This window comes from Gordionus sp. m RMFG-2023, chromosome 3 (assembly GCF_954871325.1).
Source record: "Gordionus sp. m RMFG-2023 chromosome 3, tfGorSpeb1-WG-v2, whole genome shotgun sequence".
NCBI lineage: Eukaryota > Metazoa > Nematomorpha > Gordioida > Chordodea > Parachordodidae > Gordionus > Gordionus sp. m RMFG-2023.
In genome coordinates, this window is record NC_088777.1 from 40,717,002 (window position 1) to 40,743,833 (window position 26,832).

At 25.1% G+C, this 26,832-nt stretch overlaps 2 protein-coding genes across 7 annotated transcripts; one reads left to right on the forward strand and one right to left on the reverse strand.

Annotated features, from left to right (window-relative positions):
- Nucleotides 1–986: 986 nt before the first annotated feature.
- Nucleotides 987–7,621, reverse strand: LOC135927282 (RCC1 domain-containing protein 1-like). Of its 6 annotated transcripts, none has more exons than XR_010572028.1 (7): nucleotides 7,455–7,620; nucleotides 7,208–7,415; nucleotides 7,022–7,145; nucleotides 6,861–6,982; nucleotides 1,577–1,819; nucleotides 1,235–1,459; nucleotides 987–1,174 (listed from the first exon to the last, which is right to left on the reverse strand). XR_010572028.1 is itself a non-coding variant. In XM_065463239.1 (7 exons), exons 2-7 carry the CDS (start codon nucleotides 7,212–7,214, stop codon nucleotides 1,168–1,170), a joined length of 648 nt encoding a protein of 215 aa, XP_065319311.1. In that variant the 5' UTR covers nucleotides 7,215–7,415; nucleotides 7,455–7,619; the 3' UTR covers nucleotides 987–1,167. The 6 variants fall into 6 exon arrangements, 5 of the variants coding, with proteins under 5 accessions (XP_065319311.1, XP_065319312.1, XP_065319310.1 ...); XM_065463239.1 differs by having other exon boundaries at nucleotides 1,315–1,459; nucleotides 7,455–7,619; XM_065463240.1 differs by having other exon boundaries at nucleotides 987–1,440; nucleotides 7,455–7,621.
- Nucleotides 7,591–14,376, forward strand: LOC135927281 (26S proteasome regulatory subunit 6A-B). The gene is made up of 9 exons (XM_065463237.1): nucleotides 7,591–7,749; nucleotides 7,800–7,904; nucleotides 10,769–11,078; nucleotides 11,381–11,542; nucleotides 12,452–12,589; nucleotides 12,771–12,860; nucleotides 13,130–13,236; nucleotides 13,375–13,550; nucleotides 14,168–14,376. The coding sequence occupies exons 1-9, from the start codon at nucleotides 7,693–7,695 to the stop codon at nucleotides 14,328–14,330; spliced, it is 1,308 nt and encodes a 435-aa protein (XP_065319309.1). The 5' UTR covers nucleotides 7,591–7,692; the 3' UTR covers nucleotides 14,331–14,376.
- The last annotated feature ends 12,456 nt before the right edge of the window (nucleotides 14,377–26,832 follow it).

The following is a 26,832-nucleotide window of genomic DNA, read 5'->3' on the forward strand; positions in this document are numbered from 1 at the left end:
AATCATAATTTAGAAAGGAATAAATTGATGATAGACATAGTAGGAGAATCATAATTTAGAAAGGAATAAATTGATGATAGACATAGTAGGAGAATCATAATTTGGAAAGGAATAACGTGATGATAGACGTAGTAGGAGAATCATACGTTGTAGGAAATAAAAGGGATGTTAGACTTAATTAGGAGAGTTATATTTTATAAAGAGTTAGAGAAGAAAGTCGAAGAATATATATATATATGTGTATAAAGTATTTGATTTAGATGGCCTCCTATGTTAGAGTGGGTAACAAAATAATGAAGATAGAGATCCGAGAGGTTGACGGTTCAGAAGAGTCCAACAGATGGGTAGAAGCCGCTAGGAACGAAGCAAAACAAAGATATGGAGATTGGCTACAAGAGACGCCAACGAGAGGGGTTCACAGGATAGCACCATATAACACAAGAAAGAGAGTGGAATGTTGGGCTTGTGGGGGAGGACACAAGTTACGATATTGTCCCAGTGTAGAGTTGACAGCGAACAATAAGACGAATTTACCGATGCGAAATATGGTTGAATCAGCGAACACTTCGGGGGCAAGGGAGATCTAAAGGAAGGAGGTGTTGTATATGCAAATTCGAATGTTAATTTTGAAAAGTGATTATTCATAAATAAATGGTAGACGAAGATAATATTTTTGGGGTAATTTGTCTATGTAAATAATCTTAAATTGAACATAATATTTTTCTATAAATTTTATATATATATTCAAATATGCAAATTTTATATATTTAATTCTTCGAAAATTGTTTAATTTTTTTATATATATATATACATTGTTAATTCAAAAAGTTTAGTTTTGAACGAACGATATTTGGAAATAAAATTAATAAAACCAAAGGAAAGAGTTAATAAAGAAAAGAAAGATTTAACAAACCTATAATTCTTAAATTGCTCTCCCAATACTGATTAAACACCCTGAGTAAGTTCGGAATTATAACAATAACCAATATTAATAAATATTTTAGTAAAAAAATAGTGATTATTAAACACATATTGAAATGTAGGAAAATTTCACTCGTGTTACATCCCTGCTTAATTCTTCAAAGTCAACTTCCATTCCCCCTTCCAAAAACCACTGCTATACAGTATATAACAAGACAAGTAGTTTTGAAGATTATACGGTGGTCATTAGAAGCTAAAAAAATATATTCGTAATTTTTTTATAAATAAAAGTTGTGCGATGTTTAAACAATACTTTATATTATTGTACATGATTTCAATTAAAAATAAAACATTTGAAGAGTAAATCAATTTTCAGTTTCTACAATTGTATACCATGATCCCGCATATAGTTTCAATATTTTGTTTTGGTTATAAAATGGCATTTTTTGAGGTATCCTTATTTCTTGAGGGAATTCTATTTCATATTCACCGATTTGGCCATATTTATTCCATCCCCAACTATATAAAACATCATTGTCTATAAGCATAATATTATTTTTTAAAAAAATATAGACTAATTATTAACATTTTATAGTACTCTAAAGCAATGATGTAATAAGTAATATCGAGTATTAAAAATATAATTTTTATAAACCTGTCAAAACTATCGTGTGCTGCGAGCCGCATGCTATGTCTTTTACAATAACCTCGTTTTCATCGTCGTCACCAATTATAATTGGATGAGGGAGACATTGAATATTGGAAGCATGTTTGCGTTTGTTTTTATTATTTGCAATTTCAGTAAATTTTTGAAATTCACTTTGACAAAATTCACAAGAATCGGATAGCCCAAGTTGTCCATTTAAGTTCCATCCCCAGGTATAAATATCGCCTGTATCTGTTAATTAATTATTAAAATTAACTGATATGGCTATAAAACAAAATTTCATACTATATATTGAATAGATGGTTGATGGGCGAAAAATCATTTTTATAATAATATTAAAAATAATAGCTCTACCTGGAAAAAAAAAGTTTTAAAAATAAATCATCTAGTTAATAAATAACGGATTTTTTATGATACCCTGTCCAATGCTTTTCCTCGAAGTCTAATTTTATAAAATTCGTGCAATAAGAACCCAGGCTTTAAAAATATATTAATTAACGAATTCGTTAACCATGATCCTTACTGTGGTGAAAGCGATATATAGGTTTTAAACTAATATTTATTGCCTGATTAGTACTTATTCTTATTATTTATCAATTCATCAATAAGTTTTATATCTCCTAATTCCATTTTTCTGGATTGAGTTTTTTCATATTTTTATTATTATTCATATTAATTTTTAATAACTTAATGAAACTCGGGAAAATTTTTAATATTATAAATTTTTTTTTATTAAAATAATAATAAATATGTGATCGTCTGGATATTGGTGGAAATTTTTTGATGTAATAATAATTCAAAGTTTCATTACTCAAAAGTTTTAAGAATTGTATACTTTTTTTGTTCATTTGGCATAATTTTAATTATTTTTTTTAGTAAAAAATAATAAATAAACTATTGTTTGGATTTTAGTGAAATTAAGGCGAGCATCCCCAGAACTGGAAGAAAATCTTCCTCTCATTTATATATACATATATGTGAATATTCTTATTTTCGTAATATTAAAAATATGTTAAATTTAAGTAAATTAATTAAATTTTTAAATGATATAAATTTATATAGAACTATTTATATTTTTCCTTAAAATATATATATATATCTATATATTATCAGTTTATATATCATATTTATTCAAATATCAAGTATTTGATTTAATAGTCCTAATTTAGTAGCATCCAATACAGCACACGACTTTTTAAAATTTTTAAATAATATACTCCATTTTTTAATGTAAAATTAAAGAATTGTGTAAATTTTAACAAAAAAAAAATTATACTCCTAACTTAGTAACATTTAATATAGCACACCTTGTCCATTTTTAATATAAAATTAAAGAATTGTGAAAATTTTCAAAAGAAAAAGATATGAAATTCTTAAAACTTTTGAGTAATGAAGCTTTGAATTATTACTACATCAAAAAATTTCTATCCTATCCACACGATCGCATATTTATTATTTTTAAATAAAAAAAATATAAATAAAAAAAAAATATTTTTTTTCAAAGTATATTTATTTTAGGTAAATTTTATGAAAAACTAGTAAGTAATATTAAAGTATGTTATTTTTCGTATTTTATTCCCGTTTTTTTGGTTATGTTCTTATCTAGTTTTTAATGGAAGATTTCGGACATATTTAATAATTTTATGAATTTGTAAAAATTTATAAATTTTGAGGTTTTTTTCAAAACATTTAGGACACAGACATATATAAATAAGAATAATGGGAAGGCATGTAAAAAACGTGGTACAAATCTCTATGAAACTTGTTTTAAAATATATCATATAAAACATTTATTATATTTTACATTTTAGGTTTAGTATTATATAGAGATTTATAAAATATAAAAAACCATTGTATCACGTTTAGGTTCCGGGGTTCAGATAAAATAATTTTTTATAAAAACAAGTGATTTAAAAAATAAAATTCATCTTTCTTATTTACACAATAATTAAAAAAAATCATTAAAAAAATTTAAGAATTAAATTTTTTACTTAGCAAAATCGTATATTATTAAATTTTAAGAAAATCAGTAAAAAAAACTATTAGCTTTCAATGTTTTTAGTCTTGATCCCGAATAAGTAAGGAAAAATTCTAAGAATTTCAGATTATTTACTAAAATGTACTTTAAATTGCATAAAGCTAATTATATACATTTTCGAAATTTATTTTGGATGGAGAGGGGTGAATTTATTGGGGTAAAAAGACTGAACCCAAAATGCCCTACCGTACTTAAGATTAAGAGTGAGAGAGAGATCAGGAAAAAATTGTGAAGTTATTTTTCCTCACATCAGATAAAGGTCATATTTAAGCCAACTTTTGCTCACTTATAAATAACGAAATATCCTTATAACATTTTGTGCTTATGATTTAAGAACTTATGTTAGTAAATATATACTGAATATTTTGTTTTACTTTTAATAAATGCATTAATATGCTCATTGATTTGCGACAATGCTCTCGCATTAATGACACTACTTAAATACATTCGTAGTGAAAAAAAAGACGTGATAGAAGTCTAGCTCCAAAGTGTTCGCGGAAATAAACTCGCGAGAATGCGTTTACGATAATGTCTTCGGTATATGTTTCTTGAAAAAAAATGAACGGAATTGGTTTCGCGATATTACCTTCGCTCTAAATTTCCTTCGTGATCAAAGTCTCGCTAAAAAGTGTTTGGCAGAAATGATCTGACATGACTCAAATACATTCCATTTTAAATTTTAACTAATAAAAAATGTCCCCTGTTAGCTCCCTTTTATCTAAGAAGTAAAATGGGCAAAATTAAAAAGTTAACATTGAATTCTTGGAAAAAACATAACTTTTAGAATAGTCATAAATCATGCAAAATGAGTATTTATGACATTCAATTTGAAAAATATAACGGCTTCTATTATAGAGGTCTGCAATGGGCGGATTTTTAGCCAAAATGATCGCCCACTCGTTGTTTTAATTTTTTTTAATCCGCCCGCTCCATTTATAATTTTATGAAAAATTTCACCCGCCCTTCATTTATCTATAAATTTTGTTTAACCCGCCCGCCTAATGCTTAAAAATTATTTTAATGGCTGGTTTGGCTCTTTATTTTTTTATTTTAATATATTTCTAAATAAACATATATAAAATGCAATAAATACTATGAAGTAAAACTATTATTTTTAATAAATTGAAGTTTGTTCTGCTCATTTCGTCAGAAAAATATTAAAAGTTTACCCGCCCATTACTCTACAACTTAATTTAACGCCCAATTTTAAAAATATTTTAAAAAACCCGACCACGCCCGCCAAAAATATGGGCGGACGGGCTAAAAATCCGCCCAATGCAGACCTCTATTCTATTATCAATATTATTTTTTTTACTCAATATTAAAAAACAAAATCTAACAAAAATATAGAATTGATTGACATTATCCATATATAATAATTACCATTTAAATAAAATGGCTATTTTAGTGGTCACCAAAAAATTGGAATTAGTTATAGCAGAGTTGTTAAGATATTGCGATACTATATTTGGTGCATTTTTTGTATCGAATTTATAAAATTTCGATGAAAGTTTTATGTATATTTTTTATTAATATCACATATTTTTTTTTATCTGATGTGATGTTGTTAAACGGTCCGATTTTTTAAAAATGTCCGATTAAGATTTTAGCCAAAATAATATTATGTAAACATCGTGATTTAGCAAATAGAGGTCCAAGCCTTTCTGCCATTTATGAGGAAAATCTCCAGGCTTACATACTATTATTTTGGATAAATCTTTTGAACCCTTTTTAAAAATCAAAAAACACTTATTTGATTGATATTTCTTAGAATGATATTTAAGTCTTATCATAGCCTACCCTAAAATAATATTATCAGAAATCTTATTTTTATAATTTTAAAAAAAATAAATATGGAACAAAAAATTAATCTTATTTTCAAAAAATAAAATGAAAATGTTCCATATTCAAAAAATTTATAAAAAGAAATCTTATTTAAAGATAAAAAAATATTTAAGTTTAAAATAGATATGGAACATTTTGTTATTTAAAATTAATAAAATAGAACAATTTTTTGAAGTAGCCACATTTTAAAAATCACCAGACTAGATATTTATAATCCTTATTGGTTTTAAACATATGGAACACTAGAAGTAGACACATTTTAAAAATCACCACTAGATATTTATTATCCTTATTGGTTTTAAACATATGGAATACTATAATATTATGCAAATTAAGATGGAATATTTGGGAATAAAAATATGTTTTTTCACATCTTAATTGTGACATATGGGCCAGAGTTTTGAAATTATTTTAATAGACTTTGGCCTAAATTTTTTTAATTTAAATTTAGCTTATTTAAAACAGTTGCTAACTTAAAAAAATATTGCATTTATTTTTTCCAATAATAATAAATTTCAGTATTATAAAAAAAATGATTGCCTAAATACACTATTATTTGTTTTCATGAAATTTATTAAATTTTTGGATATGGGTTTGGGAAAAATTTTTGTAAATTATTATTGGCTAGGAATTTTTTTTTAAACATTAAATATAAACCAGGCCAGGGCCTAGGAAATTTTTTTTACTGTAGGCTTGGTTCTCAAAAAATTAAGAAAGTAATCAGGGCTGTGAACCCACTTTCTAAATAAAGGGTTAAGAAATATCTCTGAACCAGGGTCAGGTTTAGGTGGGTTCAGGAAAAATTTATTTACATAAAATGGATAGACTAAAATAAAAAAAACAATTACATTTTTAAATATTTATTTTTTACTATACATCTATTTTGCATGTTAATTTTTTAATATTGTTCAAATTTTATAATTAAAATTTTTTTTAAAAAAATAAAACAAACTCTTGAACCTTATTTTTTAAAAAAGGTTCCTGATTATATAAATTCAAAGGGTTCTAGTTCAGAGAGGTCTCTGATGTCTCCTTAATAAAAACTTTGAATGTATTTGTTAATAGTTTTTTTTTTAAAAATCACTCCTAAAAAAATTATATAGGAAATTATTCATAAATAGTGAAAGTTAATTGTATATTTATTGAATATTATAAAGCTTTGTTACTGATAAATAATAATTAACATTTAATCATGTTGTATTGAAATGTATCAGTTTTCTTCATAAATCAATATCAAATACAATCGAGTAGAATTGTTAAAAAGCCCAATTTTTAAAATTGCCCCATGCAAGCCTGAAGATTTTGCTAATGGCATAAGGCTTGTAATACCATTAAATGGTTATTGTAAGATTTTCATATTATTTTAAATGTCATAATAAAATATTTTACCAGTTAATACAATATTATGCCATCCACCAGCAGATATTTTAACAATATTTAACCCAGAAAGAGCATCAATTAGATATAATTTATCAGAACTTTGACAATCCCCAATACCTAATTCACCATGTCTATAATAACGTTTTATATTACTTTTATTAAACTCTCACCTTGAATTTCCATAAGAATACAAATTAAGATTGTCTGTCAATAATAATATATGTTCCTTTCCTATGGATATATCTTTGACTTTAATTATTTCAATAAATTGACATTTGTTCAGTTTTAGTTCATCTTTATTATGAAAAATATATATCCCACTAATTTTTATCAGAATTATGAGAGAATTAAGTTACCTATCATTTTTTAACACTATAAATAGTTCATTTGAATATATATTAGTCAATTTATTCTGAGGCATTCTTATTTTATCCATGTACTCATGATATTTTACAACTATCATACTATTTTCAATTAATACATAAATTTTATTTTGAAAAATTGTAAAGTCCATTATTTGGTGATTAATATAAACTTCTCCATATTTATCATATAAATTATGATCTATATAATAAATAATAATAATAAATAAGATTTCTATACCATTAACTACATAAATATTATTCCAATCAAAATAGATTTTATTAATAAGATCAAAGCGAGGAAATATTTGAGAAGGACTCTCTTTTTCTTCAGCGAAAGAACCTAATTTTATTAACATATGATAATGGATAAGTTTCACAAATTTTATTTATAAATTTATGTGTGCTAATCGTTATTATAGAATGAAACATGTCTATAAGTTTTTCGATCCATTGACATCTTACTTATTTTTTTAAACATGTCAGAACTAATTATCCAAGAACCGATAACGGATGATCCAGATATGGATAAAGAGGTAATAAATATAAGAATATATACATTAAATTTTTTTTATAAATATAATAGATTTTGGCAATGCCTACTCAGGATGTAATAACACGCACCAGATTGTTGGAAGGAGAAATAAGAATTATGAGAAGTGAGATTACAAGGTTAACTCATGAAATGCAGGTATAATAATACAAGCGCCTTATTTATTTGTTTTATTGGTATACTTATATTATATTAACACATAATATAATAATGGGTTTATTAGTTTTATAAAAGATTTAATGATTTAAAAAAAATATTAAATTAGACTATTTTTAAAAATATATTAACTTAATTTAAATCAATTTATGAATAAAACCTGTGATCTTAATGGACTATTTGAAAAAGCTTAAATCAATCATCTTTTGCAGGGAAAACATTTAGAGCCCTGATGATAATGTTTTATAAATATTTTATTCTCTGGACCAACAAAATAGGAAAAATCTGGTTATTTTACTACAACTTACTCTCTCTCTAATTTTATTTCCCAATTTGATTTTGATTTATTCCTCTTATAGATTACTGTACTTGATAATAATTGGGCATAAGTAAAATAAATTGAGTTTGAAATAAAAAAATTATTTAAATCAAAGATGTGACCTCAATTTAAATCCTAACCTAGGCCATTTTTAAAAGTTGAGGAGTGTACCAAAAAATTTCAATATAAAAAATTTAAAGTTAAATAAAAAGATTTTTCCATGAAATCATTTTTCATTTTCTACACATTTTTGAAAATTTTCAGTTTTTGCCATCTTTTTTTTAGTTAAAATTTTAATAAAAATGTTAATTTAAAATACTAATAATATAATAGGAATATGTTCCCTATCTTATCTTGTTTTTATATCAATTTTAGAAATTAAAAATGAAACAAAACATACAATCAAGTAAATAAAATGAAATCAATTTTTCTAGATAATCAATTTAAATTTAATTAAGATATATAGAATTTTGGTCAGCATAGGACTCTCTTTTCTTCCTTTGAATATATATTGTCAGATTTGCACCGAAATTTTAAAAAAGAGATCTTGGAACATGTTTAATTGAATAAAACATTTAAATTAATATAAATTAATTTTTTACTAGTAAATAATGTTTATATGGAGTATTAAAATAAAATGAAATAAAATTTATTATTTTATTAATATTGAATCAATATTTCTTTATGCTCTCCAAACCCTAGACCTAGATCTTTTTTTGAATTTTTTTTTATCTCTGAACATGGACCTGGACCATTTGTTTTATTGAAGGGTTCACAACTCTGCTTTAAATTATTTTGAAAGAAGATTTTATTAATATATTGGGCAAAGTTCAAAATAAATTTTATATGTATAGTCTATAAAAAAATAATTTAAAAAAACCAGTACTGTTATTTTGGCTTACAAAATATATTATAAAATAACTGATTTAAAATATTAAACATCTTAGTTTAGCTTAATTAAATAGTAAGAAAGCTAATGAAAAAAAATATATCTTAAAAAGTGAAAAATTTAATAAAAATTTTGTAGACCCCTTTTAATTTTTACAAAATTTTGTACAATCCCAAAGATTTGTGTAGCCTATATTTGGGCAAAATTTCAGCCTACTAGCTGTTATAATTTGGATATATCATGAGTCAAAGCATAAAAATGACTTTTCTGAATGTTGGTTTTTATTTAATTAATGATTGATTTAAACTACACAGACACTATCGAATAAATATACTTAATATTAAAATAGGGTAAATATACTTATTTAAGAAAATAAATTAAAAAATTTTTAGGCATCCTTTGTTCAATATTTAAAACCCTCATACAGAAAAATGGGTTGCTCCAATTTTAATTAAATTTTAAACACATTACTACTACCATTCTATATCTATATAAAAAAAATTAGAGATGGACCTTTACAACTTCTTAGGTAAAATTGATAAAAACTAAAAATGAGCTATATTTTTTATACTATAGATGACTTATATGCTACTTATTAAAACAATTAATAATGTTCCTATATGATATTTTTTAATAATATATGATTTAAAAGGCATCTATCATGACATTTTCTATGTCTGTCCTGTGGATGAAGCTTTGGAGTGTCTTTAGGCTTTCGGCTGAATAGATCCCACATATTTATTTTTAATTACTTCATATAATATGATGATAAATCTTTTTAATATAAAATGGCATAAGTTCTTTTACCGATTAATTTCAATTAATAAAAGTGTCTATGCCATATTGTATGAAAACTTGCACAAATCAGTCCACAAGCCACATCAAAATGTTATGGGGTAGCTAGTAGTGTTGTTAAAAAAGCCCTATTTGGGTCAATTTTTCAAAATGGTTCGATTAAGTTTTAGCTAAAATAATATTATATAAGCATTGAGATTTGGCAAATAGATGTCTAAAAATATTTCTGCCAGCTATGTGCAAAATCTTTAGGCTTACATAATGTTATTTTGGTTATAATTTTAATCAGGCTGGTTGTTAAAATCAACCTGAATTGGGCTTTTTAGCAACACTAGTAGCCAGAATATAAAATAAATAAATTTATATTAAATAGAATCTATTAGATTTATTTTTGCAGGTCCAATCTGTGAGAAAATTATAAGTTTTGTCCAAGATTTTTTTTCAGAGATCGAAGTCCAATTCTACCCAAAATTGTCATTTAAAAATAGGTCCGATCAAAAAAATTTATTCTGAAATATAAGATATACATCTTATTATAATACTAAATTTATTAATTACAATGAAAACTGACACTCATAAAAGTTGCCATTTTTATGCCTTTACCTCTGATATCTTCTAAATTTCCAAAACAAAAATTTGCTAACCTTAGTTTATATACTAAATTTAGTAAAAATTGGGTCATCCAAAAATCATGTTTTTTATCAATGATAAAAACTTAGAATTTTAATGATATCAAACATAATTTACTATTTTTTTAAAAAATTTCTAAAAAAAATTATTATCTAAATTTGAAAATTTATATTTAAATCATAAAATTAATGACTTCTCCTCATTTTTACTAAGAACCAAAAGGAAAAGATAAAGGAAAACGCCGAAAAGATTAAAGTAAGCAAAACCCTACCCTACTTGGTGAGTAATGTTGTCGAGCTTTTGGATGTGGACCCTAACAGAGATGCCGATGAATTTGCCGAGGACTTGATGGAGCAAGAAGGCGCAAATGTTGATCTCGACGCTCAAAGGAAGGGCAAATGTGCAGTCATTAAAACTTCGACCAGGCAGACTTACTTTTTACCAATAGTTGGATTGGTAGATGTGGAAAAATTGACCCCTGGGGATTTGGTGGGTGTCAACAAGGATAGCTATCTTATCTTAGGTAAGTGCTTGGTTTTATTTTTTTTAATTTAGGTAAAATGGTTTAGATTTTCTATAATTTTAATCAGAGATGCAATAATCCTCTAGACAGGACCTTATTGGCATAGGCTGATATTTTTAATTTTTTGCTGGTTCCAAATTATATTGATTTACCTTTTTCCCACCATAGTTATATTGTTTATAACATTTTAAATTAGCGGAAACGTTTAAAGTGGGAAATAGGAAGCGAAAAATTACATAAGAAATTATAGTTTAAAATAATTAATATACACCTTGGACACTAACTAAATTATCTCTAAAAAGAAACTCTACCACCTGAGTATGATTCTAGGGTAAAAGCTATGGAGGTAGATGAAAGACCTACGGAACAGTATGGAGACATTGGCGGGCTAGAAAAACAGATTCAGGAGTTGATCGAGGCCATTGTGTTACCAGTTACTCACAAGGATAGGTTCGATAAGTTAGGTTATTTGAAAAAAATATGAATATAATTCACAATTATTTACGAATTTATAGAATTGACAATTTTTGCAATAAGTTCAGACCTAAATAAATCGGTTATATTACTTCACAGATATAGTTGTATGTATTTGGCCACTTATATATAAAATATATCTATTGAGAAATATATATTTTATAACCATAAATATAATAAAAAAGTCGTATTGACAACATCTTAAAGGGACTTATCATTTAATATCATGTTAATCTGGAAAATCAGGATCCTCAGGGATGGATTAAAGTGATTTTTTTTTAAAATATACCTTGGAGGAAAATAATTTACTCCTAAGGCAAAGTTATTAATGGATGATGCATTCATTTTATTTAGGTTGAAAGGTAAAAATACACTATATTATTTTATTTACCTGCGAAATTTATGAATGTTAAATTAAATTAGTTGATGGTGAGTTGACTAAAAAGTATTTTACCATAATGTTAACAATAAATTATTAATATTTTTGAACTGCATTTGAATTAATCATAGAATTATCAAAAAATAGTATACATATTTATCATATACGACACACTTTTGATATTTAATCTTGACAATTTAAAAAAATAAATTATTGTAATTTATTATGTCAAAGGAATAATTTCAGGATGGATTAATGCAACATATAAAATCAAATCATTTGCAATAAAAATTTATCAATCGATTATAAAACTTAGTAAAATGAGATATGATAAGATGTTGTATTTGGAAAAAAACTAATAGTTACTAAAATATAAACATAACAAGAAATTAGTTTAAATCATGATTTATACAACGATTTAAATTGCAATTTTGATTAGTGTACTTAAGTCAAAACTAATATATAATTGTGTTTTAATAATACAATTGTAAAATTGACCACAATATCTATAAATAATAAGGTATTCAGCCACCCAAGGGTGTTTTGCTATATGGACCCCCTGGGACTGGTAAGACGCTACTTGCTAGAGCCTGTGCTGCTCAGTCAAAATCAACTTTTTTAAAGTTGGCTGGACCTCAATTGGTGCAGATGTTTATTGGTATATTTTAACATTTATATTTGAATTTATATAACCGAGAATTCAAGGAAAATGAAATAAATATATAGTGAGTTCTTATCAAATTTAACAAAGATAATCTACTCTTTTATTTAAGATGGAAAATTAAACCATTATTGTAAAATACTGATGAAAATTATGTATATTTTACATTTGCAAATAGGTGACGGTGCAAAGTTGGTTAGGGATGCATTTGCTTTGGCTAAAGAAAAAGCTCCGACTACCATATTTATTGATGAACTTGATGCTATAGGTAAATGTTTGTTAATCAAATTAATGATTATTTTAAAGCATTATTAAAAAACAATATTAGTGGATTTATTTTTAAATTTTAAAGCTGTAATGTTGTGTGACTATGCATTATGAAAATATTTTTTAATTTGTATGAACTTCTAATTATTTTATATAAAATATTCTTGAACATCTGGTGCATCTAGGGAGCGAATTTTGCACCTTCAAATGCATGAGTTATAATTAACAAAAAGCACCTTATTTTTTTACATGAATCACACTTTACTATAGGCACTAAACGATTTGACAGTGAAAGGGCTGGCGACAGGGAAGTCCAACGTACTATGTTAGAATTACTTAATCAATTGGATGGTTTCAGTTCTTCTTCAGACGTTAAGGTTTATTCACCATTTTATATACATTTTGCTTGATATTTGAGTCTGAATATTTATGGAAGCTTAAATAACCTTGTTTGAACTACTCTTTTATACATTTATATAAATGTTTTCTTACACAAACCTAAATTTTTCCATTAGGTGATAGCAGCTACCAACAGGGTTGACATTTTAGACCCTGCTCTTTTAAGATCTGGCCGTTTAGACAGGAAAATTGAGTTCCCCATGCCTACAGAAGAGGCCAGGACACGTATAATGCAAATCCACTCACGTAAAATGAACGTTCAAAACGAGGTCAATTTCGAGGAGCTAGCCAGGTATTATTTAATTTAATAAATATTAAGTTTGATGGCTTTGCATAAATAAAGTTCGAAGGATATATCACATTCACTAAGTATTTAATTATTTCTTTTTTAATGACTTGTTTGAGTTGGGATTTAACCGATTTTTAAAGGAAATTAAAAACTGGCCTTATCAAGACAATTTTTTTCCCCATTCTTAATATAGTATCACGTTATTATTATATTATAATATATATTACAAGCGGGGAAACAAAAGATTGTTTTACTGTGCGTTCCTTTATAAAAAATATATAATTTAGTACTGCAAATTTTTGCAAACATTTTATTTATTTGATAGCATTTTACTGTGCTGTTTACTATGAATATTTTTCACGACTAATAAGCATCGTCTACTAATATCCAAAGATGCTCTTTTTTCGGGATTTTCTTCTCAAATTTTATTTTCTTATTTGAAATAGAAATCGAAACTCATATAATGGAATAATTTTCAAGTTCAAATCTTTATTTTTGATAAAATTATCCTCTATCTCTACTTTAATTATTTCTCTCTTGAACTTTGGCCTCGTTTCATTTATTAGATTTTAAAATAATGTATCTAAATTAAATTACATTGTTGTATAAATACTCGAAAGATGTACGGATGATTTTAATGGTGCACAATGTAAAGCAGTATGCATCGAAGCTGGTATGATAGCTTTAAGAAGGGGTGCCACTGAACTAATTCACGAAGATTTTATGGATGCTATAATAGAGGTTCAAGCTAAAAAGAAGACTAATCTTAATTATTACGCTTAAAATGTTTATATATTTACTACTTTTGCATTATATTAATTTTTAATCGTTATTTTTTTACATGAGCTCTCAATAAAAAAATTCTATTTGTCAAAATACTGCATAATTATTTTTTAATGAAACGTTGTTTGAATCATTTTTATGATGTATCTAAATGCTTATAAGATATTTTTTTGGACAATGGTTTCAAAAAAATACTTTGTCACGTCAAAAAAAGTTTAAAAATTTTCCATAAAACATAAAGTCATTTATGTCATTGTACTTCAAATTTTTAGAAAAATCTAAAAATGCTTGGATGTGTTTTTTGTCATCAATGGTAAAAAAAATTGGGGTGCTTCAAATCGCTAAGAGATTAAAAAATTTTAATAAAAAATAATTTTATTTATAACGAATCAAAAAATACTTAAATGGATTTCTAGTGCCAACAATATTATTTTTTTTTTCAAATATAGGAAAGATTATGGTTTTTTAATAAAATATAAAGTTATTTATATCACTGAACTTCAAATTTTATAACGAATCTAAAAATATGCAGATATTTTTTTGACATCACCTGTATAAAAAATTATCTCGACTATTAAAAATAGTTATATTGACGATGACAGAAAAAAACACCTTTAAGACTTATTAATAAACGAAACCTTTTATTTTTAGAAAGTGTGGTGCCAACAAATTTATCAATTGAAGAAGATACTTTTGTTCGGAAAGTAGTACATTTAATTTAAATAATATAGTGAATGATGTATAATTAGAGGTCTTTAATTATATGAAATTTATATGGCTCATTATTATATTTAGAGAATAGTGATAAAATTTATAAAATGCTCTTTTTTTACATGATTCTAATATGCAAAAAGGTTTGGACCGGTTTTTGATGGTTAAAGCCAAACCGATATTATCATTTTTAACCGAACCATAAACCCTTATATCCTTACGGGTCAGATCAAAAGTGTGAGGGTTTGCATTCGATTATGAGAAATATCTTATTTTCTATACCCACCACCACATTCAATAAAAATCAAGTAGTATCTCTTAGTTTTTTAAGCTATTATGAGAATTTTAAATTAATACAACTAGTAAGCAGACGATAAAATTTTATGCAAACACTTGAAATATCAAATTTTTTGAATTGATATTTTGCGACGATAAATTTTTAGCTTGTATCATAAATTAACATAATTTTTGAAAAAATTAGTAACTGTGTGAATAACTAGATACATCTCAAGTAAGGTAACTGCTATTTAATTAATTATTTTTTCGACAATCTAACTAGATACATTTGAAAGTAACTAATATCATTACTAATGTAATGCTGTAAACAAACGAGTCTTCTTATTTTTATTCACTTGAAAAAAACAATATTAAACCAATTTTTGGGGGGAAATAGGTTTTAATTTGAATATTATTATTTATATCTTATGGCTCCACATCTTTATAGAGAAACCATTGTAGAGAATTGTTAATAGAGAAGATTTTAAAGAAAATGATTTTGAAGATTTTAAGATAATTATTCTGTAGAAAATCATTTTTGGTAGATTACTATTTTATTGAGATAGATTTTATATTGAATGTCTGGACTAGTGTTGTTAAATTACTGGCTCGGGTTGGTTTGGCCGACAACCTAGCAAGGTTTGAGCCGAAAAAACGAGTTTAAACCCGCGCACATCTTTAGACATAGATCAGACCCGACCCAATGGGCCTCATAAGCGGACCCAGCCCGATGAATTGGATTACTGGATAGGCTCGCTGGGAAACAAAATATATAGAAAATTAAACTCGTTAGTTTTAATCCGGGTATAGTTTTTTTAGAAAAATGTTCAAAAATCTTTGATTCTGATAATAAATGGGCACTGCCATTATATTTTATTCCACGAGGAAAAAAATAAAATTTTTAAAACTTTGTTTTAAGTCTAGTTAATAGTTTTTGATACTAGAAAGAAGTTCTAAAACCATTGAGTCTAGTAATAAATGGGCACAATAATTTTTAAAATTTTGTTTTAAGCCTAGTTAAAGTTTATGATATTAAAGATGTTCTAATACCTTAGGGTCTAGTAATAAATTGGCACTGACATTTAATTTTAGTCCACGAGGAAAATTTTTTTTTTAAACTTTGTTTTAGTTAAAAGTTTGTGATATTAGAAATATGTTCAAAACCTATGGGTATAGCAATAAATTGACATTGCCATCATATTTTACTCCATAAAAAATAAAATTATGAAAATTTTAAATTTGTTTTAAGCTTTTATAAGTTTTTAATCCCAATAAGATATTCTCTAATCCTTAGGATCCAGTAGGCCTATTCAAAAAAAATTCGAATATTACGATTCGAATAATTCGAATAGAAACGAATAATTACGAATACGAATAATAAATTATTTGTTTTATCCGAATACGAATAATCATTTATTCGATTCGAATAAAACGAATTATTCGTAATATTTAATAAATTGCTTTTTTTAAAATAAATCTAACATTTGTCATTTCTATTTGATAACCTGCCAATCTGACAGGTGATGTGTTTATAAAAAGACTAGCAAAAATTTTAATTTCCCGTATTTTTTCAAAATTAATTATATTAAAAATTACACAAACCAAAAGTATATAAAAATATATACAAACCAAAGGTATATAAAAATAAATTATATCTTTATAATAAAATATTATTAGCTAGCCTAATTATGTTAGAGGAGAATGATTCTGATGTAATAGTTATGGTTGATGTTGACAAAATTTCTTCACTAAAAAGAGGGATTATATGGGATCAATATCAACTCAATGGTGAAAAGACTGCTTGCAATCATTGCAGGAGCATTATTAAATGCAAAGGTAAAACAACATCGCCTCATATTAATCATTATAATAGGTTTCATTCACATCTCTGTAAAAACAGTAATAAATTTGACACTTTTTTAAAGCCTATATCACCTTTTTCTTTATCTAAAAAAATTAATTATAAAGATAACTTACTAAAATTATTTATTAATAATAATTTATCTTTTAAAATTGTTAATTCATCTGATTTTAAAAATTTTATAAATGATCTTGATTCTTCTATAAAATCAATATGCTCCAATACTATTAAATTGCATATGTATAATACATTTGCAGAAAAAGAACAGTTGGTAAAGGATAAAATATCCAAAACTAAAAGTCAGATTAATTTTTCATCTGATATTTGGACTAGCCCAACTCAGGTTCCTTTTTTAGGGTTAACAGCCCATTTTATTGATGATAATTTTAAAATAAATAACATAATTTTGGATGTTGCTCCAATAAATGAACAACATTCAGGTGAAAACATATTTAAAGCCTTTATTAAAATAATTAAAAATTATAATTTGGAGAATAAAATTTTTTATATAACTCTAGATAATGCTACTAATAATAAAACATTTATTGATACATTTTCTTTAAAATATCCATCAATAAAAATAGGGCACATTCTATGCTTTGCTCATGTTATTAATTTAATATCCAAAGAAATTTTAAAATTAAAACTACGAAACATTATTAGGATGATACGTAATTCTCCTAAAAAATTAAATTTATTAAAAAATATATGTAGTTGACTACATCCTCCTATAAATTTTTTAAAACCAATTGGATTGTGAAATAAGGTGGAATAGCACCTACCAAATGATTGAAAGGGGCTTATTGTTAAAACCTGCTATAAAAAAATTAGTTAATGAAGTTATAACTAATATTATAATTCTTCAAGAAAAACAATTATCAGAGGTAAACTAAAATTTATAAATAGGTAAATAATACTTTATCATAACATACAGGAGGAATGGGACGATCTTGTAAAAATTAAATCTATCCTATTGCCTTTGTAGAGGTAGGGACTATTGGGCTAGTAGGCACATCAGTCAACGTGGGAATGGTAACTATAGGTTGTGCGAGGGCAAGGCATTTAGGGTTCGAGGGATAGCTGGTGATAAGATGGGAAGCCCAGATTGAGGACATTTTATCTTCTGGTTTCGATAAGATGGAAACCCAGATTGAGGACATTTTATCTTCTGGTTTCGATAAGATGGAAACCCAGATTGAGGACATTTTATCTTCTGGTTTCGATGAGATGGCAATAGCCCCAATTTGGTTACTTTAACAAGTTTATTACATAGAGGGCAGTTAGATTTGGTAGAAGCTGTGCTGAGGTCTGGTAAGCTCATGAATTAAAATAGCTTGTAATATTTAGTTCATGGAGGGGTTTTGCAATAGTAAGCTGTAGAGTCCATATTCTTCTAGTACAATGTAATTAACTATCAGTCATTTTTGTAAAATATTCAGTTTCCCTTTCTGCTTTTATAGCAATATTAGCTTGCTTTAAAGGATTCGAATCAATAGTATAATTAGATAAGAGATTAAATGTATTATCCTTTTCAAGTGTGAATATTGATTGTGTTTTGTACATTTAAATAAAATGTTTGGATGACAATTTTATATTAGTCAACAGTTTTTGGTATAAATAAGGGTAAATTGTAAAGATTGGTAAGATTGATAGAATTGATAATGTAGAGTGTTATGTTGGGAATAATATAAAAAAACTTGTTGGTTATTAATTGATGTATAATAATTGAGGATGATTGGTAATCTAAAAGTAAAGGAAATGTTAAAGGAGAAAATATTTACTTAAATTTCTTGTATCATTAATCTACAATTAAATTTTGATATATTGGAATTGTATAGAATTCATTGATGCAAAATTATGAAAGAGGACTGAATATTTTGGATGATAAAATCATTTTTATGTCCGGTTGTGGTGTTGGCAGTGGTTGTAGTGTTGGCAGTGGTTGTAGTGTTGGCAGTGGTTGTAGTGTTGGCAGTGGTTGTGGTGTTGGCAGTGGTTATAATGTTGGCAGTGATTGTAGTGTTGGCAGTAGTTGTAGTTTTATCGTTAGATTAATCAGGCGTAGCTTGTCCGTATAATTTATTGATCTTATAGATATCATTTAAACGCTTTCATTGATTAATTTTTTAAATTCATAAATGAATAATATAATATTTTAATTTTGTTTATAACTTGATTATATTTATTTGTCATCGGATTATTATAATTTTTTCTGTTTGAAATCAAATTTGCAATAAAAAAATTTGTCAATATATTTGAGTATGATTTATTTTATTAGGAAAATTCATTTCAATTAGATTCGAATACGTTTTTGAATAAGCCTAGGATCCAGTAATAAATTGGCACTTCCATTATATTTTACATCATGAGGAAAAAAAATTGAAATATTTTTATAACTTTGTTTTAAGCGCTAAGAATTTTTATACTAGAAGAATGTTCTAAAACCTTTGCATGTAGTAATAATTGGCACCTATTATATTTTGCTTTATGAGTAAATAGAAATCATGAAATATTTTAAAACTTTGTTTTAAACCTAATTGAAGCTTTTTATACTAGAAAGATGTTCTAAAACCTTTAGGTCTAGTAATAAATTGGTACTGCCATTATATTTTGCTCCACGAGGAAAAAACATTAAAAATTTGTTTTTGGCCTAGTTAAAGGTTTTTGTTACTGAGAAGTTGTTAAAACATTTGATTATATTAATAAATTGGCACTGTCATATTTTATTCTACATAAAAAAAATTATTTAAGCCTAGTCAAAAGTTTTTGATACTAGTCTAAAACCTTTAGGTCTAGTAATAAATTTACACTGCCATTATATTTTAACGAGGGAAAACTAAATTTAATATTTTTTTTAAGCCTAGTTAAAAGTTTCTGATATTAGTGGTAAATTGGGTTTAGTAATAAATTGGCACTGCCATTATATTTTAATACACGAAGAAAAATATTTTTTTATAATATAAAAAGTATTCATCGGCAACTACTACCGATTTAAATTATTTATATATTTGCAATAGATTAGGAAATAATAAAAAATATTTATTAAAAACTTTACACATCTTTTTATGTCATATTTTGTTACTTTGTTGGATTATTTGATTAACTTGTTCTATATTTTTATGTTAACTTTTTCTTTATTTTCATATAGAAATATATATTTGAATATTTAGCTCTTAACTTATATTTTTTATATTTTTAAGAGATATTTTATTATATAAACTTTAGAAATAATATATTTTTTAGTTTTTTTAATGTGTACATTTCTTATTAATTAATAAATACGTTTTGTTTAAATGAAATGAATAACTTTTTTTAATACTAGTTATAATCATCACTTTTATATGAATTATTTATGCAAGTGATATATTATATTAAACATTGTCCATGAAAATAATGGATTAATAATATTAATTATCCTATAGGAAACATAATAAACAAATTAATCTTCCCCCAAATTTGGGGCTTATTGAAGCAAAAATTCACTTTTACTAGAATTAATCTTGAAAAATGTGTATAAAATATTTAAATATAATTATAAAGGTATAACTTTAGGTAACTTCAGTCGGATAACAAATTTCATCTTATATGTTATACAATTGAGATCTGCAAATCATGTCCCAGTGCGCCGGCACGAGCCCTAGTCTATCTTTGAAAAATAATTTCGGTTCTGGCTGGGGTGGCCTATTTTAAAAAAAATTTGGGCCAGGCCTGGTCGGGCTTAAATTTAAAATGTGATATTGCATTTTGTTAAATAAATGGATATATTTTAAAATTCTTTCAAGAAATAAAGTGCTTTTCAATTTTTTTATATTTAAATAAATTTGGATAGGACCGGGCGGACAAATAATTTTTATATTTGTTTCAGGCTTTTCCGTTCCAATAAAAAAATGTATGGAATAGCCACGGTTAGACAATTTTTTTTAAAAAAGATTCGGACTGGGCTTAAATAATTAGACCCGATGCAAATCAACTATACACTACTCAGCTCAATCACATATTTATTTAGTTTTATATCTTTTTGTTTATTATTTTAACTTATTTATTTTATATTTTAATAAATAATTTTTAAATAAATTTGAAATTAAGCTTAACCAGTAAATTTATTTTAAAATTTTAATCTTGGCTTTTTTCAAAAAAGGCCTAATATCTAGGGTTACCAGATCCTGATTAATGAAAAAGAGCACATATTATTTTATTTATTTTAAATAAGGAATTAAAATGAATTTTAAATTAACGTGATGATTAAGCATTCATTTAATTAATTGCATCATTTATATATAAATTACATTAAATTTGGCAAATGATAATTTTTTTCTTCCATATTTTTCACTTGCAAATATTATTCCTAATATATTTGGCCTTTTCAAAAATGTCTTGACAAAACCATTTAAATGGTATTGTATGCCTATGATTGCTTTGATAGATTTACATTCCAGTATTTCCCTCATTTGGCTATTGATTTAAGGAAAAATTCTTTCAACGTTAGCAATAGCTGGTGTAGGAAAATTGAAGCTTGCTATCTATAATTAGCAGTTCAATATTCGAGTATTGAAATATCATATAAATATTTGACCCATTTTTGGTGAAGAGGAAATTTTATATATTCAACGCACCTCAATTTATAAATAAACAATCCAAGGTTGCAAAATTGGTCAAACAACTTTGACTCATTTAAAGAAACATTTTTATTTAAAAAAATTTATAGATTTTTCTAAATGTGACTACTTAGCATTTTTATTTCCACCCATTCTTCTACAGATTCTGACCTAAGATCAACCCATTAAATACAATGCCAATAACATATCTTTCAATATATCTACTTTGATTTTTTGCCCCTTTTTATTATATTTGTTTTAAATAGTGCCTTTACTTTAATGGAAAAATATTTCATTTTTCTTTCGGTTAACAAATATTTTAATGACTTTAAATAGTTTAACATTTTAATAAGATTAATTTTTTTTATGAAACATATACATCAAGGAATGGGGAAACCAGAGATATGCGTTTTTTACATCATTTTATAGAATTTCTGATAATTGGTGGATTGTTAATTGAAAGAAAGTACAATTTAAGGCTTCATACATTTTAAGAAATGGCATAAGGAAATAAAAAAAATGCATTGTATTTTTGAGTGATAAACAATCTCCCCAAACAAGATATCAATATCTTTTCCTTAACTTTCTTTTAAAAACATTTTTGTAGTATTTATTTTGTTGTAAAAATTAATCATTTTCCTTATATGTTTTTCTTATTTTTAAGTATAAAAATTTAAAAAATAAAAATAACAAAAAATAATGGCTCACAATGTTCCCACTTAAAAAATTTATAAAATTAATCTATATTATTTATATTTTATATTATAAAAAAAGTAAAAGGAGAAAATAAGGGTGGGATCGGAGTGTGAAATAAATAAATATTAAATTAAAATACTACTGTCAAAACCGGATAATTGCAAAGCGTTGGGACTGAAAGAATTCATTTTATTGCAATTATCCGATTTTTCACTATTCGATTTTTTACAATTATAAGATTAAATATAATTTTTTTTTAATATAAGCTAACTTTGTGTTATTATTAATAAGGCATTATTTACATATATTCAAGTATTAATGCTTTGGCACCTTTAATACACACATATTGCGTTTATTAAAAAAAAATTATTTTTTTCAATTTGTTTCTATTCGGGATATTAAGATATGTTTTTTTAAATTTTTTTTATAAATGTGATAAATTTAAAATAATCCAAAATACACAAATCAAATCATATGAAGATTTCTTTCCACATTTTACATAATCAATAATTTTAAAGAAACATTTAATAAATATATAAGAAAGGAAGATAAATATTGTTTGTGTTACCTCTTTACAGTGTTGTGTATATTTACATCTCTAAAACACTTAAGTCTTAAATTATTCTTGTAAATAATTATAAAAATTTGATATAGAAAGCCAAGCAACTTAAAGGTTGTAACAAGAAATATAATCTTTACACCTTACTTTAAAACATGCTAACTAAGATAATCCTTTAATTTATGTAAGTAGACCCTGCTAAATAAATCAGAATCAATCAATGATGAATAAATCAAATGAGTGAATAGTATATACTCTAATTTTACTCACTGAGAAACGCTTTTAATTTCTTATTTGAAAAAACTTTTTAATATTTAATTTATGAATTGCAAAATTAAAATTACACACATGATATTTTATTTTCCTTTTAAGATAATTTTTTAATTTATGTAATACCTGCCAAATAAATCAGATGAGTGATTAGTAGATAATCTAATTTTACTCACTGAGAAATGTTTTTAATTTCTTATTTGAAAACTTTTTAATATTTAATTTATGAATTGCAAAATTAAAATTACACACATGATATTTTATTTTCCTTTATTATATTGAATATAAAAACAACTAATCTCCAATTCAAAAATCACCGCTTAGTAGTGTTGTTAATCGGCTTAGCCGAGTCGGCTCGAACAGAGCTCACCCAAATTTTGGGTCGTTTTTTTCGACTCCAACTCAAAGTTTTGGTCGTTTTTTACGACTTCGACCAGAGTTCAAGGCGAAAGACCCAAAATATGGGTCGATTTTTACGACTCCGACTCAAAATTTGGGTCGTATTTTTCGACTCAAACTTGAAATTTGGGTCGTATTTTTCGACTTAAACTTGAAGTTTGGGTCATATTTTTCGACTCCAACTCAAAGTTTGGGTCGTTTTTCTGACTCAGACTCAAACATCGGGTCGTTTTATTCAATCCGACCCAAAATATGGATCTTTTTTTTAAAGACGACTTAAAGTTAGGGTTGCTTTTTTTCACCCCTAACCCAATTATCTAGATCATTTTTTTCGACCAAAAGTCAAATAACATTTAGTATATATTAATATTATAGGCGGGAAAGTTACTTAAAGCTTCTTTAAATTATAATGCTCTGATTAACTATTCATCATAGTTATATTTTAAAATTTTTAAGTGATGTACCATAGAAAAGTGCCATTTGTCATGATAATTATTTTTGAACTTTTTTAAATGAAATAGATAAAAATATATATTGTAGACATGTTAAATCAAAATTTCAGTGATGATGTACCATAGATAAGTGGTAATTGTCATAATCGCTATTTTTGAACTTTTTTGAGTTTTTTTAAAGCAAATTGCTAAAAATATATATTCTAAACATGTTAAATTAAAAATTCAGTGAGGATGTATCATAGATAGGTGACAATTGTCATAATCGCTATTTTTTAACTTTTTCAAATTTTTTTAAATGAAATATCTAAAAATATATATTCTAAACATGTTAAATTAAAAATTCAGTGAGGATGTATCATAGATAGGTGACAATTGTCATATACGCTATTTTTGAACTTTTTCAAATTTTTTTAAAGGAAATAGCTAAAAATATATATTCTAAACATGTTAAATTAAAAATTCAGTGAGGATGTATCATAGATAGGTGACAATTGTCATAATCGCTATTTTTGAACTTTTTTAAATTTTTTTAAAGGAAATATCTAAAAATATATATTCTAAACATGTTAAATTAAAAATTCAGTGAGGATGTATCATAGATAGGTGACAATTGTCATAATCAATATTTTTGAACTTTTTTCAATTTTTTAAAGCAAATAGCTAAAAATATATATTCTAAACATGTTAAATTAAAAATTCAGTGAGGATGTATCATATATAGGTGACAATTGTCATAATCGCTATTTTTGAACTTTTTCAAATTTTTTTAAAGGAAATATCTAAAAATATATATTCTAAACATGTTAAATTTAAAATTCAGTGAGGATGTATCATATATAGGTGACAATTGTCATAATCGCTATTTTTGAAATCTTTGAAATTTTTTTAAGGAAATATCTAAAAATATATATTCTAAACATGTTAAATTAAAAATTCAGTGAGGATGTATCATAGATAGGTGACAATTGTCAAAATCGCTATTTTTGAACTTTTTCAAATTTTTTTAAAGGAAATAGCTAAAAATATATATTCTAAACATGTTAAATTAAAATTTCAGTGAGGATGTTTCATAGATAGGTGACAATTGTCATAATCGCTATTTTTGAACTTTTTTTAAAGGAAATATCTAAAAATATATATTCTAAACATGTTAAATTTAAAATTCAGTGAGGATGTATCATAGATAGGTGACAATTGTCATAATCGCTATTTTTGAACTTTTTCAAATTTTTTAAAGGAGATAGCTAAAAATATATATTCTAAACATGTTAAAGTCACCTATCTATGATACATCCTCACTGAATTTTTAATTTAACATGTTTAGAATATATATTTTTAGATATTTCCTTTAAAAAAATTTGAAAAAGTTCAAAAATAGCGATTATGACAATTGTCATCTATATATGATACATCCTCACTGAATTTTAAATTTAATATGTTTAGAATATATATTTTAAGATGTTTCCTTTAAAAAAATTTGAAAAAGTTCAAAAATAGCGATTATGACAATTGTCACATATCTATTATACATCCTCACTGAATTTTTAATTTAACATTTTTAGAATATATATTTTTTGCTATTTCCTTTAAAATAATTGAAAAAAGTTCAAAAATAGCGATTATGACAATTGTCACTTTTCTATGGTACATCTTCACTGAAATTTTATTTTAACATCTTTACAATATATATTTTTAGCTATTTCCTTTAAAAAAATTTGAAAAAGTTCAAAAATAGCGATTATGACAATTGTCACCTATCTATGATACATCCTCACTGAATTTTTAATTTAACATGTTTAGAATATATATTTTTAGATATTTCCTTTAAAAAAATTTGAAAAAGTTTAAAAATAGTGATTATGACAATTGTCACCTATCTATGCTACATCCTCACTGAAATTTTAATTTAACATGTTTAGAATATATATTTTTAGCTATTTCCTTTAAAAAAATTTGAAAAAGTTCAAAAATAGCGATTATGACAATTGTCACCTATCTATGAGACATCCTCACTGAATTTTTAATTTAACATGTTTAGAATATATATTTTTAGATATTTCCTTTAAAAAAATTTGAAAAAGTTCAAAAATAGCGATTATGACAATTGTCACCTATATATGATACATCCTCACTGAATTTTAAATTTAACATGTTTAGAATATATATTTTAAGATGTTTCCTTTAAAAAAATTTGAAAAAGTTCAAAAATAGCGATTATGACAATTGTCACATATCTATGATACATCCTCACTGAATTTTTAATTTAACATGGTTAGAATATATATTTTTTGCTATTTCCTTTAAAAAAATTGAAAAAAGTTCAAAAATAGCGATTATGACAATTGTCACCTATCTATGATACATCCTCACTGAATTTTTAATTTAACATGTTTAGAATATATATTTTTAGCAATTTGCTTTAAAAAAACTCAAAAAAGTTCAAAAATAGCGATTATGACAATTACCACTTATCTATGGTACATCATCACTGAAATTTTGATTTAACATGTCTACAATATATATTTTTATCTATTTCATTTAAAAAAGTTCAAAAATAATTATCATGACAAATGGCACTTTTCTATGGTACATCACTTAAAAATTTTAAAATATAACTATGATGAATAGTTAATCAGAGCATTATAATTTAAAGAAGCTTTAAGTAACTTTCCCGCCTATA